General features: G+C 43.4%; 1 protein-coding gene across 1 annotated transcript in view; it reads right to left on the bottom strand.

Moving 5' to 3' along the window:
• The window catches only part of SERGEF (secretion regulating guanine nucleotide exchange factor), a 286,373-nt gene that overhangs the window by 218,776 nt on the left and 52,119 nt on the right, over positions 1 to 15,478 (bottom strand). Inside the window, exon 9 of the mRNA XM_049781050.1 lies at positions 11,209 to 11,375. Coding sequence (XP_049637007.1) covers positions 11,209 to 11,375 — 167 coding nt within the window. The remainder of the gene's footprint in view (positions 1 to 11,208; positions 11,376 to 15,478) is intronic.

The raw sequence follows: 15,478 nt of genomic DNA on the forward strand, positions 1-15,478 counted from the left end.
CCAAAGCCATGAATACTGTGGGTTGTAACAGAAAAAATCAACCCAATTTTCATTCCATAGTAGAGATTCCAGCCATAAAACCTCCAGCTCTGGCAGATACCACAGTTTATCACAATCATGAGCTGATTTCTTTGTGTCAGTTCTGACTGAGGAGATTTGATTCCTCCTCCTATTTTTCTTCATGATAGATTATAACCTGGAAAAAGCTACCAAGTCTCCACAAGACTCAACAACCCTGCTGTAGCAAGAGCCAATGGCAGAGCCAAGGGCTACAATCTCTGAGTTAATTGACCAGAGGAATTCCTTTCACACAGGGCTTACAAGAAGAGTGAGGGTTGTATCAGCCAGGTTCAAGTCCCTGTTCTGCTCTGTATTTTGGAACCTCGAGCTCAGGACAGCATTAACAAAGGCAGTAGCATTTGTCTCCCATACAATGCAGAAGTTAGGGTCAATAAAAGTGTCCTGCTGTATGTAGGAAGTTTCCAGACTAAGTAAAACAGTCCCTTCCAGCATGTTCCCATAATAACTCATCACACCACATAAAGCTTCTCCTTTAGCCCAGAAGAGTAAAGAGACACACATCAACACTCATCCTTTCTCCAACATACTTCTATTGATTGTTTACTTTACTCTATCAAACCCACCCTATTTATATAAGACAGTGTTGGCTCTCAGAAAACTCCAACTCTGATTTCTTTCTTTTCCTTTTTTTTTTTTTTTCGTTTTTTGGGTCACACCCAGCAGCACTCAGAGGTTACTCCTGGCTCTACAGTCAGAAATCACTCCTGGCAGGCTTGGGGAATCATGTGGGATGCCAGGATTTGAATCACCATCCTTCTGCATGCAAGGCAAATGCTCTATCTCCATGCTATCTATCTTTCCAGCCCCCCAACTCTGATTTCTAAGAAAGGACATGTTGATCACAGACTGTATTACCAACATCATTATGAAAGGACTAAACAACTTGGTTTTATCCTTGAGAATCCTAGATACTGTGTCCTGTGCATAACCCCAACAAGACGTAGCAAACATTTGTGGATAAACAAAACTAAGATAAACCATGGTGACTAAGGACACACGTTGTACTGAGTTCATCTCTTCTCCACCTCCAACTTCTGTCATCACTGTCCCCTGCCCTTTCTACTAGTCAGAACCAGCCCCTTCCTTCACAGAGATTTCAACTCAGTTCTCACCCCCTGACGGGTCTTAATCTCTCTCTCTCTTAATCTCTCTCTCTGTCCTCTCTCTCTTCTCTCTCTCTCAAATTTACTCATAGGCTTTGTCTGTCTGTTTCCCTCATGTTCACATCCTTTCAGCTTTCTGGCACACTCCAGTTTGTCCAAGGTTATAAACTAACTCTAGTCAAACTCTTTATTCAAATGTCTCTGTTCTCCCCTACTGTCACCTCTCCACATAGCTTTCCTGAAAGGGTCGATCACACCGCAGCCTGAAACTCACATTGCCCTTTTACCCCTATGTTAATTACAACTTTTCCACCAAAGCTTCCATCAAAAGTACCACCACTCCTCCCCACCATCAAAGCCAGCTGCCAACTTCCCTGACCTCCCTGCTGAAACATCCCTCGCTTCAAAGACACTGCCGCTCCTGGCCAGCTTCCCCCTCGCCTGTCAATACTAAGTCTCTATCCGGCTGCTTTTCCTCTGCTTTCCTCTTAGTGCAACTTCTTGCCAAGATTCTCCTATTACTTTACATTAGCTGGGAACCAATGGAATGTCAAAGCGTCCAATTCAGGACAGTTTTTTAGTCACCACCTCTCACCCCAACTACCCTCATCCCAGCCCTGCTGAAACCAACAGAACCAGAGGAACTGAAAATACAAGTACGAAAAGGGATCCAAGGACATAACAGATATTCACTGTCAGACTTTCTCAGTCATTGTCACATTCTGCAGTGAACTTATCTCAGATCCTGCCACAAGCTCATAAGCCCCTATGGCACAGATTGCTCTACTCTTCTCTGCTTCCCCTATTTGGTGACGTGCAGTGCTCAGACAGGCCAGCAGACTTAAGTATCTTTTGAATGAAAGAAGAAAATCCAGAGTGGACTGTGAATAAAAGCACTTGTTCAACAGTCAAGTGCTAAAAAACTAGGAGCTTCCTCCTCCTCCACATTCTTTTCTTCCTTATTCCTTCTTTCTGTCTGTCTCGGTCTCTCTCTAGGTCTCTCTGTTTCTATCTCTCTGTCTCTGTCTCTTTTTCTTGTCTCTCTTTGTATCTCTGTCTCTCTGTCTCTGTCTCTATTTTTAGTCACACCTAGCAGTATTTAGAGGATATTCTCAATACTTGGAAATCACTTCTGGTGGTGCTAGGGGAGGGATCATGTTGTGCCAAGTATCAAACTTGGGCCTCCTGCACACAAAGTCAGTTCATGGAGCTAACTCCCTGGTCCCCATCAATAGCCTCTTAATAAAAACTTCTAGGTTGTTCAAATACATCACAGGGTCAGATCCGTGTCTGTACTCTGGCTCTGCAGTGCATTTGACAGTCAAATGTCTGAAAACATGGATCTGACTTCTTTAACAACCCTGGAATTAAGGACAAAGAAAATAAGACTGAGGCGGGGTAAGCGTCACCAAATTTATTCTTTTCTTTCATTTAAATACCCAGTCACTTGGGAAACCGAGAACACAACCTGAAATAAGACCGAAAGACCTTGCCTCCCAGACCTCATATTTCAGAGAGAAGATTAAGGTGATAGGTATAAATCAGTGGTCCTCAAACTATGGCCCACGGGCCACATATTGTATTTGTATCTGTTTTGTTTCTTCATTGCAAAATAAGATATATTCAGTGTGCATAAAAATTCATTCATAAGTTTTGTTTTTACTATAGTCAGACCCTCCAATGGTCTGAGGGACAGTGAACTGGCCCCCTGTTTAAAAAGTTTGAGGACCCCTGGTATAAATGAACTAAAAAAATATGAAGAAGAAATGTTTGCAGTTTCATACAGTATCATCTCTTTCAAACAAGAAACCTGACTGGAGCTCTTTCTTCCTCCTCATATTTTTTGCTATTTTTGAGGAGGGAGGGTCACACCTGGTGATGCTCCAGGGTTACTCCTGGTTCTGCACTCAAGAGTGGATTCATTACAGTCCTCGAGGGACCATATGGTATACCCGAAACCAAATCCACTCAGTTGCAAGTATGGGAAGTGCCCTACCTGCTGCACTATCTCTTAGCCCCCTTCGTTCATCTTCTGATTGTGCTCAAGACCAACCCACACCAATGCCCTGAGGGTTTGTGTTGCTTCTCCTATGAGGCCAGCAACTCCAGCATGGCTAACTTTTCTGCTCTCCCACAAAACAGCCACTGAGTAAACACAACTACCCCTGTGTGGGGAGGCCTCTAAAACCTACTTCACCAGGACAATTTTGATTAGCTGGATGCCAGGTCTCCACAGCTTCATGCTCCCCTGAGACATCAGAAGTACAATGGGTACAGAGGGTTACTACTTGGGAGCTGCTTTTTCAGGTTGTGTTCCATTCTGTCAGAGCCCTCCAGACTCAGCTGATTGCTGGTGAAAAATTTCTCTGTTATTTGGGGCACCAAAGTCCCATAATCTTGACACAAACTTAAAATTAGAAATGCATTAAATATAGGAAAGGAGGAAGGTCAGTCAGGAAAGGCAGCCTTCTGAGAGAGCTGCAGGACAAAGACGCCCTGGAAACTTCCAAGTTCATTAATGGGTTTTTACACAGCATTCAAGTGTATTTCTCCTTCAGAAATAACACCGTGGAAAGCGTAGGGGACTGGCTCAGACCTCAGCTAGCAGCCGAGTAAGTGACTCTGCAAACTAAAAATAGCTCCTTTCCCACTCATTCTGACAGATTTCACTTAGACCCTGTGCACAGGTTGATCCTCTAACAAACAGTTTGAGTCCTGCAGCAAAATAAGGGCTGAGGATATTTGGACTTGATGATTACCCAATCCCTGGCTGAACTCTTGCTTATTTCCATGTTTTTCTCTGCCTGCTCCAATGGCTGAGTGTGTGAACACACATGCAATGTGGACCCTGAGCTCCCTGACTGGGATTTGGTGCTCCCTAAACAAACGTGGGCAGAATTTAAACCAGGAACATGACTAAGGACCATGGCTACAGCATAAGCCGAGCAAAGCCCTCGGAAACACAGGGACTCAGGCCCAGGGTCCGCTCCTAATTCCTAGCAAGTACCTCTGGGTCCTAGGCTGCACAAAGATTAAACAGGGATAGTCATTCCTACTCTGGCCTATTTGACAGCCTTATGCTAAAAGCAAGTGAGATGATGTACATGATATACATTATTTTTCTTCAGACTGCACTTGTCTCAGAAGGGACAGCCATGACAGGGCAGGATGTGCAAGCAGCCAGAGGCAAACCAAACTCGCCCACTGGAATGTGCAGCCATTTTGGTCAGGCCAGGAGTTAAAAGCAGAATTGGTTTCAGGAAAGTCGTCCCCTCTCTCTGGAATGTTCTGGAATCTTCACTAAACTCTTACTTATTTTTAAAAAAAAAAAAATTTGAAGGCCAGAAGTGAAGCACACAGGAGCTGAAACATTTTCCTTTCATGCAGTTGGTTCGAATCCCTGACCTCTCACATGGTCTCCATGACTGATCCCTGAACACAGTGCCTGGGCCTCTGCCAGGTGTGGCATCATCATCATCATCATCATCATCATCATCATCATCATCATCATATAAATAAAAACATTTTCTTTTTAAGAAATTCAGTTCAAACACTTCTCTTTTATTGGCATCTCCAGATTACATCATTTCATCACTAAATGCTCTCCAGGCCTCACAGACAAGATTTGAATAGTACTTTTCACTTTGAACAATTAAGGATCTATGACAAAGGCCCTGCATTCTTTATGTTTAGCTACCTCCACTCACCGTAACTGAGCTGTCACTGTGGTCACATAGCAGGTGTCCACCAACACTTACTGGGCTGTAAAAGGAAAGTTTTAGAACCCCACACCAAGCGAGAAGTAACTCAAGAAGAGCAAAGGTGGGACAGCAGGCACGAAGCCAAGAAAGCATTTGGCAAGTAGGGAATCAGAAAGGTATTATCCCCACTATTTGCCTGCCCCATGACAGGACTGTACCCAAGCTCTGCTGTAAGCTTTAGGAGGCCCATGGAGAGCCAAGGGTCCAGGAAACTGAGGGGGACTGAACAGGAATGTAGCAGCAAGAGCATCCTACTAAGTCCAAAAGCTCTAAATAGAAACAGAAGGGCCAGGGACTGTTGCAAGTCAGCCCCTGAAGAGGTTGACTGATGGAGGGATGAAGGATGAGATCTTTCCCCTCCAGCTCGGAGCACGCGTCTGCCACCCTGTCCAGCCGACGGTTCTGAGGTGAAACGGCAGGTAAACAGCTCGCAGACAGTCAGGCTTGTGGAAATATTAGCTTTATTCAGTGGACAAGACTGAAGTCCAAAGACTCAGCATAAGTTCCAGCCAAAAGCCTCTCGCCTTCCACAGACTCTTGTTTTTAACCCCCAGAATCAGGTACCACCCAATGGTGGGATCAGGTACCACCCATTGGTGGGATCAGATACCACCCAATGGTGGAAGCAGAATCAGGTACCACCCTAGGGTGGGGGCAGAATGCCAGGTCACAGCCTAGGGTAGGGCACAATCACCATTCAGGGTAGGGTCAGTAACATAATACCCTAAAATATTTACATATACAACAAAGGACTAGGACCAGACAGAAAACAGTCAATACAAGAAGGTAGTGACAGGCTGTACTGGGGAATAAAAGCCTGGAACTTCTAGGTCTGCTAACCTTCCCAGGCCCAAATAGAGCCAGTCAGTAGGCTGAAGTGACCTTGGCTATGACGCCAAGGACATGATTAAGTCAATAAATAATCAGAGCTGGAGAGGTGGGTAGAGAGAAAGTACAGCAGATAGAGCACTAGCCTGGTATGTGTTCAACCTAGGTTTGATCTCTGGCATTGCATATGGTCCCTTAAGTACTGCCAGGAGTGATCCTGAGTGCAGAGCCAGGAATCAGCCCTGAACACCACCAGGTATGGCTACAAAACACATTTTAAAAAATTAATCAGAGAAGGAAAGGACTTTATACCTAGAGGAAATACTAGGGATCATCTGTTCTCACAAGGAAGAATTCAGAAGAAAATGGGACTTGACCAAAACTCCCTCAGTCAGAGTAGAACCAAAGCACCTAGGACTTCTCCTCCCATCTAGATCTTATCCCCTTTGGGCTGTTCTCCTTCAGTCAAGGAAGTCTCTTGAAAGTCCCACTAACATTCCAGGTGCCCAGTTCTTGATGCCTCAGAACTTGGTCAAAACCAATGTACCCATGAAGTAAACAGAAGCACTTCTGCCCAACCATGAAATGCAGGCTTCCACCTTTAGGTGGAGTTTAAACCCAAATTTCCTCAGGATGTGTGCATATAGCAGCCCCACTTAGGCACTGGAAAGCAAAATGCTGCTGTGGTGTCCATCTGTTACTAAGAGCAAATTAAACTGTTCCAACTCACCCTGCCCTGGCATTGGCATGAGGGCTTAATCACATACAGCTACCCTGGGAATTTTCCAGCCAAGACTTGAGAAGCCCAGTAACTATGGTACTACTTTAGAGACAAGTATTCCACCCACCTCTGAAACAGAGTTTTCAGCATTGTGGAAATATTTAAGGCCCTCTAGGTCTAAAACCCCAAAATCATTCTCAGGCCAAAAATGTAACTCGGGAAAAAAACTGAGAGTCTCGGGGAACCAGAGAAGTCTGATTCCTAGATTTCTAGAGCTGTCACTCAGTTATGCATGCCTATGCAAAGGGATCTAGGCAACTGTATTTCCATTATCCAGAAAGCATAAGGACTTGGATTTCAAGTACCTCAAATCCAAATCCCTACCTGCTGTTTACTTTCAACATGATCCAGGCTCCAGGACCCGGTCTGAGATTTTGGAATCCTTATAATGGTTATGACCTCTGTGTTCAGAAAATGGAGAAGATGAGAGAATATGTCTAATACATTAGCACACTGCCTGGCTCAGCATAACTACCAAGTACCAACGTGCTTAGCTATTTCCTTTTTTCCTTTTGTTCACTCATAGGATAGGCTGGGTCTACCTGTGTCCACTTCTGTCTACCTGTGCTTTCTCCTTCACTTGGCTGTCCCAGTGGACCCTCCTGGGCAAATGTCCTACCTGAGGCAACCAAATATTTCACTTATCTGTTTATCCCCTAGACACAGAGGAAATGGTCAGCTATGTACCACACACAGGTCCTTAAAGGTCAGTTATCAGCTTAGTTTCAGACTTTTCCTTTCTCCCCAGGTGTCCCAACACCTCACTGATCAGATCCCTGACCAAGGAAGCACCTAGATTAGATACATGGTTCTCATATTTTCCAAGATGAATTCACTCCTAGAAGCTTATCGCTCTTCTCCAGCCTGTTTCTTGGCCTCAGACACAGAAACATCAGGTCAGGATTGAACATCAGAGAGCCAGAGATAATGCCCAGACCCTACTTACCAGCAGAAAATAGTCTGAAGTCTGTCTGTGCAGTGAGATCAGCCAGTCTACATACCAGATGTCAAGACAATGGAGCAGAGAAGGTGAGGAAGCCAAGAGAAGGCTTCCAAGGGACTCAAGTCTACTCCTCAGACAGACATAGTAAGAGACTACATCAAAGTTATATCAGTGTCATACTGTGTGTCACCATGTCTATCAGATTGTCATGTGTGTCACCATGTCTATCAGCATTTTACAATGGCCATCACAGGTTAAAGACTTCACAGGGAAAAAGAAAAAGGAACCAACATCTACCCAGTGCCTGCTGCATGCCAAGAACTATGGTGTAATAGTCACCACTGACCTTTTGCAGTAGGTATTATTAACCTCAACTTGCCAATAAAACCAGAAACTCAGAAAAATCCAAGAAATCTCAGTGGCTCCGCTGTGCTATAAGAGCACAAAGTTTTAAATGTTAGGGAGAGGCAGAAAAACAGGAGAGTCTAAAGCACTGTGTACAAAACTCTCAGTACCTAAACTCACTAAGTAGACAACAGTATAAACAGTACATTCTCCACTCAGTGTTGATAGAGTCAACTCCCCTCAGACCAAAATTGGAGAAATACAGCAAACTCATAAATAGGCTCATGGCTTTTTTCCCCTGTAATTTCATTCCCAAGATTCTGACTTTGGAAACCGTTCAGTGGTTTTTCAGTTATTTATTGCAGAGTCCACGATAGTGACAAAAAGTAGGAGAAGGTGGAGAGATGATCTAAACTTCCAACATTCACAAACTGACCTGAAAAATTCCGGAACATCACACTTCAAACCATATCATAGCCATTTCAAATTATCCTCAAAGCCAAAAAGAAAAGCATCTGTAATCAATGAATGGCTGAATACCAAACATCATAAATGTTATCACATAACTTTGTAAAGTACACACATGTACACAAGCATAAAGAAATATAGTTGGAGAGAATGGCAAAATGATAAATGATTTCATTATTATTTAATCCAAATTGTCTTTATGATGTTGTCAAAGACATTTTCAACTAAAGAAAGAGACATAGAGATCCAAGTCAGCAACTGAGGAAAGGCCCAAGATAACCAAGGATAGGAAGCAGAAATTAAGATCCGTCCTACATACCCGGAAGGAGGAGGCCAGGCAGACCCAGGGGATAAGGGAAGCCCTCTAGGTAAAGAGAAGGTTGTAATTAGTCTGATGCTAATTACAGAAGTCTCACCAACTTATTAATTTTTTGACAGACTGAATAAAGACTGATTCCCTTCATTAAGCCAACTTGGGTTCAGAGGTCCATCTCCTATGTGACTATCTTCATCCTTCTTAAAAACTCAATCTGGAGGCTGAAGTCATAGGGCAGCAGGTAGGACAGCAGGTAGAGCATTTGCCTTTCATGCAATAAACCTGGGTTCAATCCCCTGTGCCCCATGTGGTCCAGAGACTGCCAGGAGTAATTTCTGAGCACAGAGCCAGGAATAATAATACCTTAGTGCCAGTGGTTGTGCCCCCCCCCAATTAAAACATAGTCTGGCTGAATTGAAACAATAGGACAGCAGATAGAGTACTTGCCTTGCACACAACCAACCTGAATTCAATTCCTGGACTCCCATATGGTTCTCTGAGCATAGTCAGAAGTGAGCATAGAGCCAAAAGTAATCCCTGAGCACAACTGGATGTGGCCCAAAAACAAAAACTGAGCCCAGCAAACAAATAGAAATAGGGACCTCTCCCAGACCCCCTTTCACCTCATGGCAATGAGTTCTTGGAATCTAATAAAACAGAGTTGAAATCTGAAGAAGTTACTCTTATTAGATGCCAGGACCCAACTTGTGGATACACGAACTAAGGCCTTTTAAGACCTTAAACTAGCACCAGAGCAGACCCAGAGAAAGCTGGATTCCCCCTCTGAGTAAAATTTCAGCAAAAGCCAAGGCCAGAAAGAGAAAGTCAAAGAAGATCATCAACTTCACCCAATTCTTCCCCACCAACAACCACCGTAGCAACAAATCCTTATCTAGGTAGAAAGCCCCAGGTGGGAGCAGGTTAGAAGAAACCCTATAAATGCCAACTTGGAACAAAGGAGACACGCAATGTGCAATGTGCTGCCCAAGCACGTATGGTGTTACCAGCCTATGCATGGTGCCATACACACATACTGCCCACATTTCCCCTTTTGAAACGTGTACTTTCATAGTTTAACACTGGTATGTGTATGGGGCTCTGTCTCTCTATCTCTATCTGTCTCTATCTATCTATCTGTGTGTGTGTCTGTCTGTCTGTCTCTTTTTCTCTTTCTCTTTCTCTCTCTCTCTTTCTCTCTTTCTCTCGCTCTCTGTCTCTCTCTTCCTCCTCAGGAGTTCCAATAAAGCCTGTTCTTACTTCACTGCTGGTCTTCTCCTTAAATTATTTTTTATAAGGGAAGACAGGAATCCAAAAGGCCTTGATCAGGTCTAGGACTGACTTTCCTTTCCTGCAAAGGTATAATTCCTCCTTGAATCTGCAATGTCTCTCCTGCAAATTCACATAAGTCACCCAAGGAACCCCACCAACATCAATAGTACAAAGTATACGGTGCTTGCCTTGCATATAGCCAACCTGGGTTTGATTCCTGGTACCTTATGGTCACTTGAGTCCCACCAGGAGTCCCACCATGGGCACAGCATGGTATCATCCAAAACAAAACAGAGGGGCCAGCGAGGTGGTGCTAGAGGTAAGGTATCTGCCTTGCAAGCGCTAGCCAAGGAAGGACCGCAGTTAGATCCCCCCGAGTCCCATATGGTCCCCCCAAGCCAGGGGCGATTTCTGAGCGCTTAGTCAGGAGTAACCTGAGCATCAAATGGGTGTGGCCCAAAAACAAACAAACAAACAAACAAAACTTGAATCTTTTTTTATTTTTAAAGACAGAAGGAAACTAAAATTCAGTAATAAAAGCACATACCCCTGGAGAAATTAAGACTCCTGCCTTGGATATAGAAATTCAAGACATTTCAGGGAACTAAAAGGACTTGAATAAGCAAGTGAACTACTGTGTCTCCACACTGGGAAACTTAAACAGAAGTACAAAATACTTAACTCAGTATTAAAGGCCCCCTGGATCAGCTTCCAACCCATCTCTGTGATATTACTTCATATTGGCTCCCACCATATACCAGTGATCTTCCTGTCATTTTCTTCTTTTTACCCTTGGGGATCTGTTCAAACTGAAAATCCTCTTTTCTCTTAGAGCTGCTCAAATCTTACCATCATTCAAAGTACAGCTCAAGGCCTAGACAGTTCAATGGTCCTCAAACTACGGCCCTCGGGCCACATATGGTATTTATTCCCATTTTGTTTCTTCACTTCTAAATAAGATATATGCAGTGTGCATAGAAATTTGCTCATAATTTTTGTTTTTACTATAATCTGGCCCTCCAACAGTCTAAAGGACAGTGAACTGGCCCCCTGTTTAAAAAGTTTGAGGACCCCTAGCTCAATCAATTCCAAGATCCTACATCTCTCTAAATGGAGTTCAAACACAGTCAACTATCCAGTTCAGTTACCTGGATAACTGCCTGCTCTACCACATTGAAGCCATGAGAACACTGAGGGCAAGGGATGATCCCTTCAGATTTCTGCCTGGGACCTATAGCAGTGTTTGACTCAATCACAGCATAGGACCTCCCCTGAAAGAGAAGAAAAAGAGATTCTAGAAAGTCACTTCCTACCTCAGTTGTTCCTATTAAGCAATGCAGAGGTAAAGGTGAGCTCTTCTGAGGTGTCAAGGAGAGAAGCGATGAATCCTGCTTTTGTGGTTTCTGGACTTCATAAAACTCCAATTTCCTCCCCAGTTGACCATAGTCAGCACGGCCCCAGGTAAACACCTTGCCAGTTTCTAAAAACAAACATTATTTAAATTAGGGCTACATTCCACAGCTTTGATCTCATGGTCAGGCAAGGGATTATGAGAGAAAGTGTGAACATTTATTTTAATACTGTATACCAGGAGCCTTCCTATCATTTTCTAAAGGAAGTGTGATTATTCACATCTTTACAGGTGTGGGAACTTGGGTTCCAAGAGGTGAAATGATTCACCTAACAAGTGATGAGTATTAGAGGCTGATTCTAAGCCAAGGCTACTGCACAGGCTATACAGCCTATAACATATCAACCAAGTACCTCTTCCAATCTGCCCATCCCCAGTCCCAAGACACATACTCTTTCCATGCTCTGCCCATATGTCTGTTCTCTAGCTCTCCTCTCTGATCTAGCCAGTCACCTTGAAGTTCACCAAGCTTCTGACTTGCCCCATTCACTTAGAGCCTAACTCTAGGCTCAATTAATGGCAGGATTTATGGCTTTTTTTTTTTCTCTCTCCACATAACTTATATAAGAGGGCCTCCTTAAATGTACGCCCTCTACAAATGAGCAATTCTAACATTCCTAAGGCAAATACCTGTCAGTGCTAAAGGAAAGGGAATGAAGGAAGGGAAAGGAAAAACACAAATCACCAGGAGCAAGGAAAGTATTCAGTCCTCCAGATGCACTACCACCTGGGAAGCTGGCCAGTGCAAAAGATAACAGAGGAAAATGAAGTTTAGGAAAAGATAAATGGACATTCTTCTCCTAGTTAAAAGAAAATTATCACCAACTTCACTCAGTTCTACCAAGTACGACATTTGTTATTCCAACAGAAATGCAAAATCTGATGAGGCATAGATTATTAACAGATTCTCTGCAATAAATATGCATAACCATGTGCGCTGTATAAATTCTTTATACATGTTTATTTTAACAAAGAAAAACTTTGCTTAAGAGACAAAACACCAAGTAATGCATATTAAATTCTAGACAAATCTACTACATACTCTGTGTTTAGTATCAAAGCTTCATCTGGCCCCATACTCAACATATGGTTTCTGGTGTCAGCTAAAAAACAACCACCGACTCATGGGGGAAATGTCAGACTATTGTAAGGATGCAGGACACTGAAGAGATATCGTTCTCAGGATCAATCTGTGCATGGACCCCAGAAGAGAAACCAAGATGTTCCTAGGAGTTTCTTCAATGAGGGAGCAGAACCTGATGGGATGCCAGAATCATTTTAAGCTTGAGAGTGAGTCCATTCAGATGTGCCATTTCATGGTTTCACACATGTCACTCCTTTGAGCAGGAATGCCCTTTCCATAAAATATCTATCTGGACTCAACCTTTAGAGTTCAGCTTATGTGCCACCTGTTCTGTGAAGTCTTTCTAAACTCCCCCAATTTCCCATGGAAAGGATGAACTTCACCTTCCTGTGAATACCTTTATTCTTATCCTCATCAACTTCTATGTTCCCATTTAACAGTGAGAAAATTCAGTTCAGACATGGCTTCATTTCATCTACCCCCAGATTATACAACTAAACCATATCTCCTCTTACTAGTCTATGGGACCATACTGGTTATTCACACTGGCCCATAACCATGTATCAGTCTTCCTGGATTTAAGCAGCATTAAACAAACAAAACAAAAATATCCACATGCTCAGGAAAAAGAATCAATACTGACAACTGTATGTATTCCTGAACAGATTAAAAATAAAATTCTACATCCCTCAAAACAGAAGAGCCCCCTAGAAGCTATTTTTTAAATATGGTACAGAAACTCCAAGCAGTGCTCAGAAAGCCTGGTGACTACTCAAAGCCATACTTGGCCAGTGGTTCTAGTGGTTCAGTGCTTGGGCTCAGGAAAGCAGTACTACTCAGGACATGTAGTGCTGGGACCACCAGGGCCACCCAGTAGTATTCAAGGGCCACCAGGGCCACACCTACTGTGTGCCATGTGCTGTTGGGTTCGAATTTGAGTCCTAAACGCTGAATTATTTTCCTGGCCTAAGACCATAACTCTTAAATGACTCTGACATTCCCGTTCTGGCAAGTTGCTTTCTATAAGGTTGCAGAAATTATGTTATCACAAATCCCACAACAAATTCTTCCTTATCAAGCAAAACATCGTAGAACCTTCCCTCCTATTGATTATTGATGTCTGAGAGGCAAGGCTGCCAGAATATGGTGCTACCATTATTACATCTCCAATAGCAATTCAACCATTCCACTTACATAGCACTTTTCACCTTTAAAGCACTTTACAAAGATTAACTAATTAATCTGCATGCTCTCTTGGGAGGCCATAGACATTCTATTAGAGACAAGACCAGAAACCAGGCCGACTGCATGTCCAGCTTTTGCATCTCTAGCCTAAGGTTGCTCAGTCAGATAGGTAACACTCTACCTGTACCTCTTTAAAACAGATTAGGCATAAAAAGGCTCACACCAGACAGAAATCACCTTTGTCTTTATTGCCTTTTAAAAAGGCAGTTACTTATGTTCACAGACACTATCTCAATTAATCCTGATACTAAATGTATGATGTATGGATTAGCTTCTTTTACAGGCGAGTTTAAATGGGGCGAGGCATGCAGCTCAGTGAAGAGAGTGGAGGACAGAAGAGAAGAGGAGAGGAGAGGGGAGAGGAGAAGTGGGGAGGAGGGATGGGGAAGAGAGGAGAGGAAAGAGAGAGAGGAGAGGGGAGAAGGGAAGAGCAAAGGAGGAGAGAAGATGAGAGGAGGGGGAGATAAAGAGAGAAAAAGGGAGGGGAATAAAAGGAAGGGAAAGGGGAGAAGGGAGGGGAGAGGAAATAAAGTTAAATGACTTGGTCAAATCCAGACAGCCAACAAACAGTATACTCAGACAGGAGTGATAGCACAGAGGTAGGGTGTTTGCCTTACATGTAGATGACCCAGGACTGACATAGGTTCAATCCCCGGCATCCCATATTGTCCTCTGAGCCTGCCAGGAGTGATTTCGGAGTGCAGAGCCAGGAGTAACCCCTGAGTGCCACTGAGTGTGGCCCAAAAACATACACACAATAAAAGGTATACTGGACATTTAAACCTTTTTTCTGACTCCAAGCCCAAAGAAACCACTAATACTTGCACAGCTGCTATCAGAGATAGACAAAACTGACTGATGCAACACCATTCTTGTAGTGTTTGAGGAGGGGAAAGCCCAGATTAAGTGGATATGTTCTGTGTACCATCCAGCTTTCTGCACTAGAATGCCCTCCTGGGAAGGACGTGCTACATAACAGAAGACTATGAGCACTGAAATAAAGGCTTTAAATGCAGCATTGTAAATTTAGGTTACATGGAGTCAGTGAAAACAATGAAACCATGTACCCCCCCCAAATTTCATTGATGCACTGTAGACAAATGTTTGCCTCAAGCTGAAGAGTGCTGTCAAATCTAAGTAGACTCTGATCACAAATACAACCAATGAATCTTTTTTCTTAAAGTATATATGCTTGCAATAAAAATATATAGACATTAATGTCATATGAAAGTAACAAGTAGGTGTCTCCAGATAAATGAAGAAAATGACAAACAGTTCAAACTAAAGTCGGTGAGTAAAATATGATTTAAAGGCACATCCCTGAGAGAATCACCATAGAGTAACTGTGGGGGCGAGAAGTAAACATGGCAAAAGGTCCTAATGCAAAGGAGAAAACAACAGGGGCCAAGTGAGCATTGACAGATAACACCTCAGGAGTGAGGGGGAAGCATTACAAGCTCGAATGGCCCTGGCAGGCTTGATGGAGCAAGAGGCACTGAATGTAAACTCTTGGATGGGAAAAGAAAAGGAGAGAGGAAGGAGAATTTTAGGAGCAAGTATAGGGATGAGAAACACCAGCAAGCCACGGGCACAGTCACAGGTAGGTCTGAGCGATGGGGAAGGTCATGGGGAAGTGAGATGGGGCAGTGAGGAAAAAGCAGAGATGCCTGGCTGGGTGGGGTTGGCTCTATATGAGGCCTAGGATCCCCAAACTCATAGGTTTACACTCCCCTTCCTTATTACCAAAATATGTGTGTTTTTTTTAAGCCCATGCCAGTGTAGTAAACATTCTAAGTTGGAACACTGTGTCCTTACTCAAGTGGCCTTGCATTTGCCCAACTCC

The sequence above is a fragment of the Suncus etruscus genome, chromosome 9, assembly GCF_024139225.1.
Source record: "Suncus etruscus isolate mSunEtr1 chromosome 9, mSunEtr1.pri.cur, whole genome shotgun sequence".
NCBI classification, from domain to species: Eukaryota; Metazoa; Chordata; class Mammalia; order Eulipotyphla; family Soricidae; genus Suncus; species Suncus etruscus.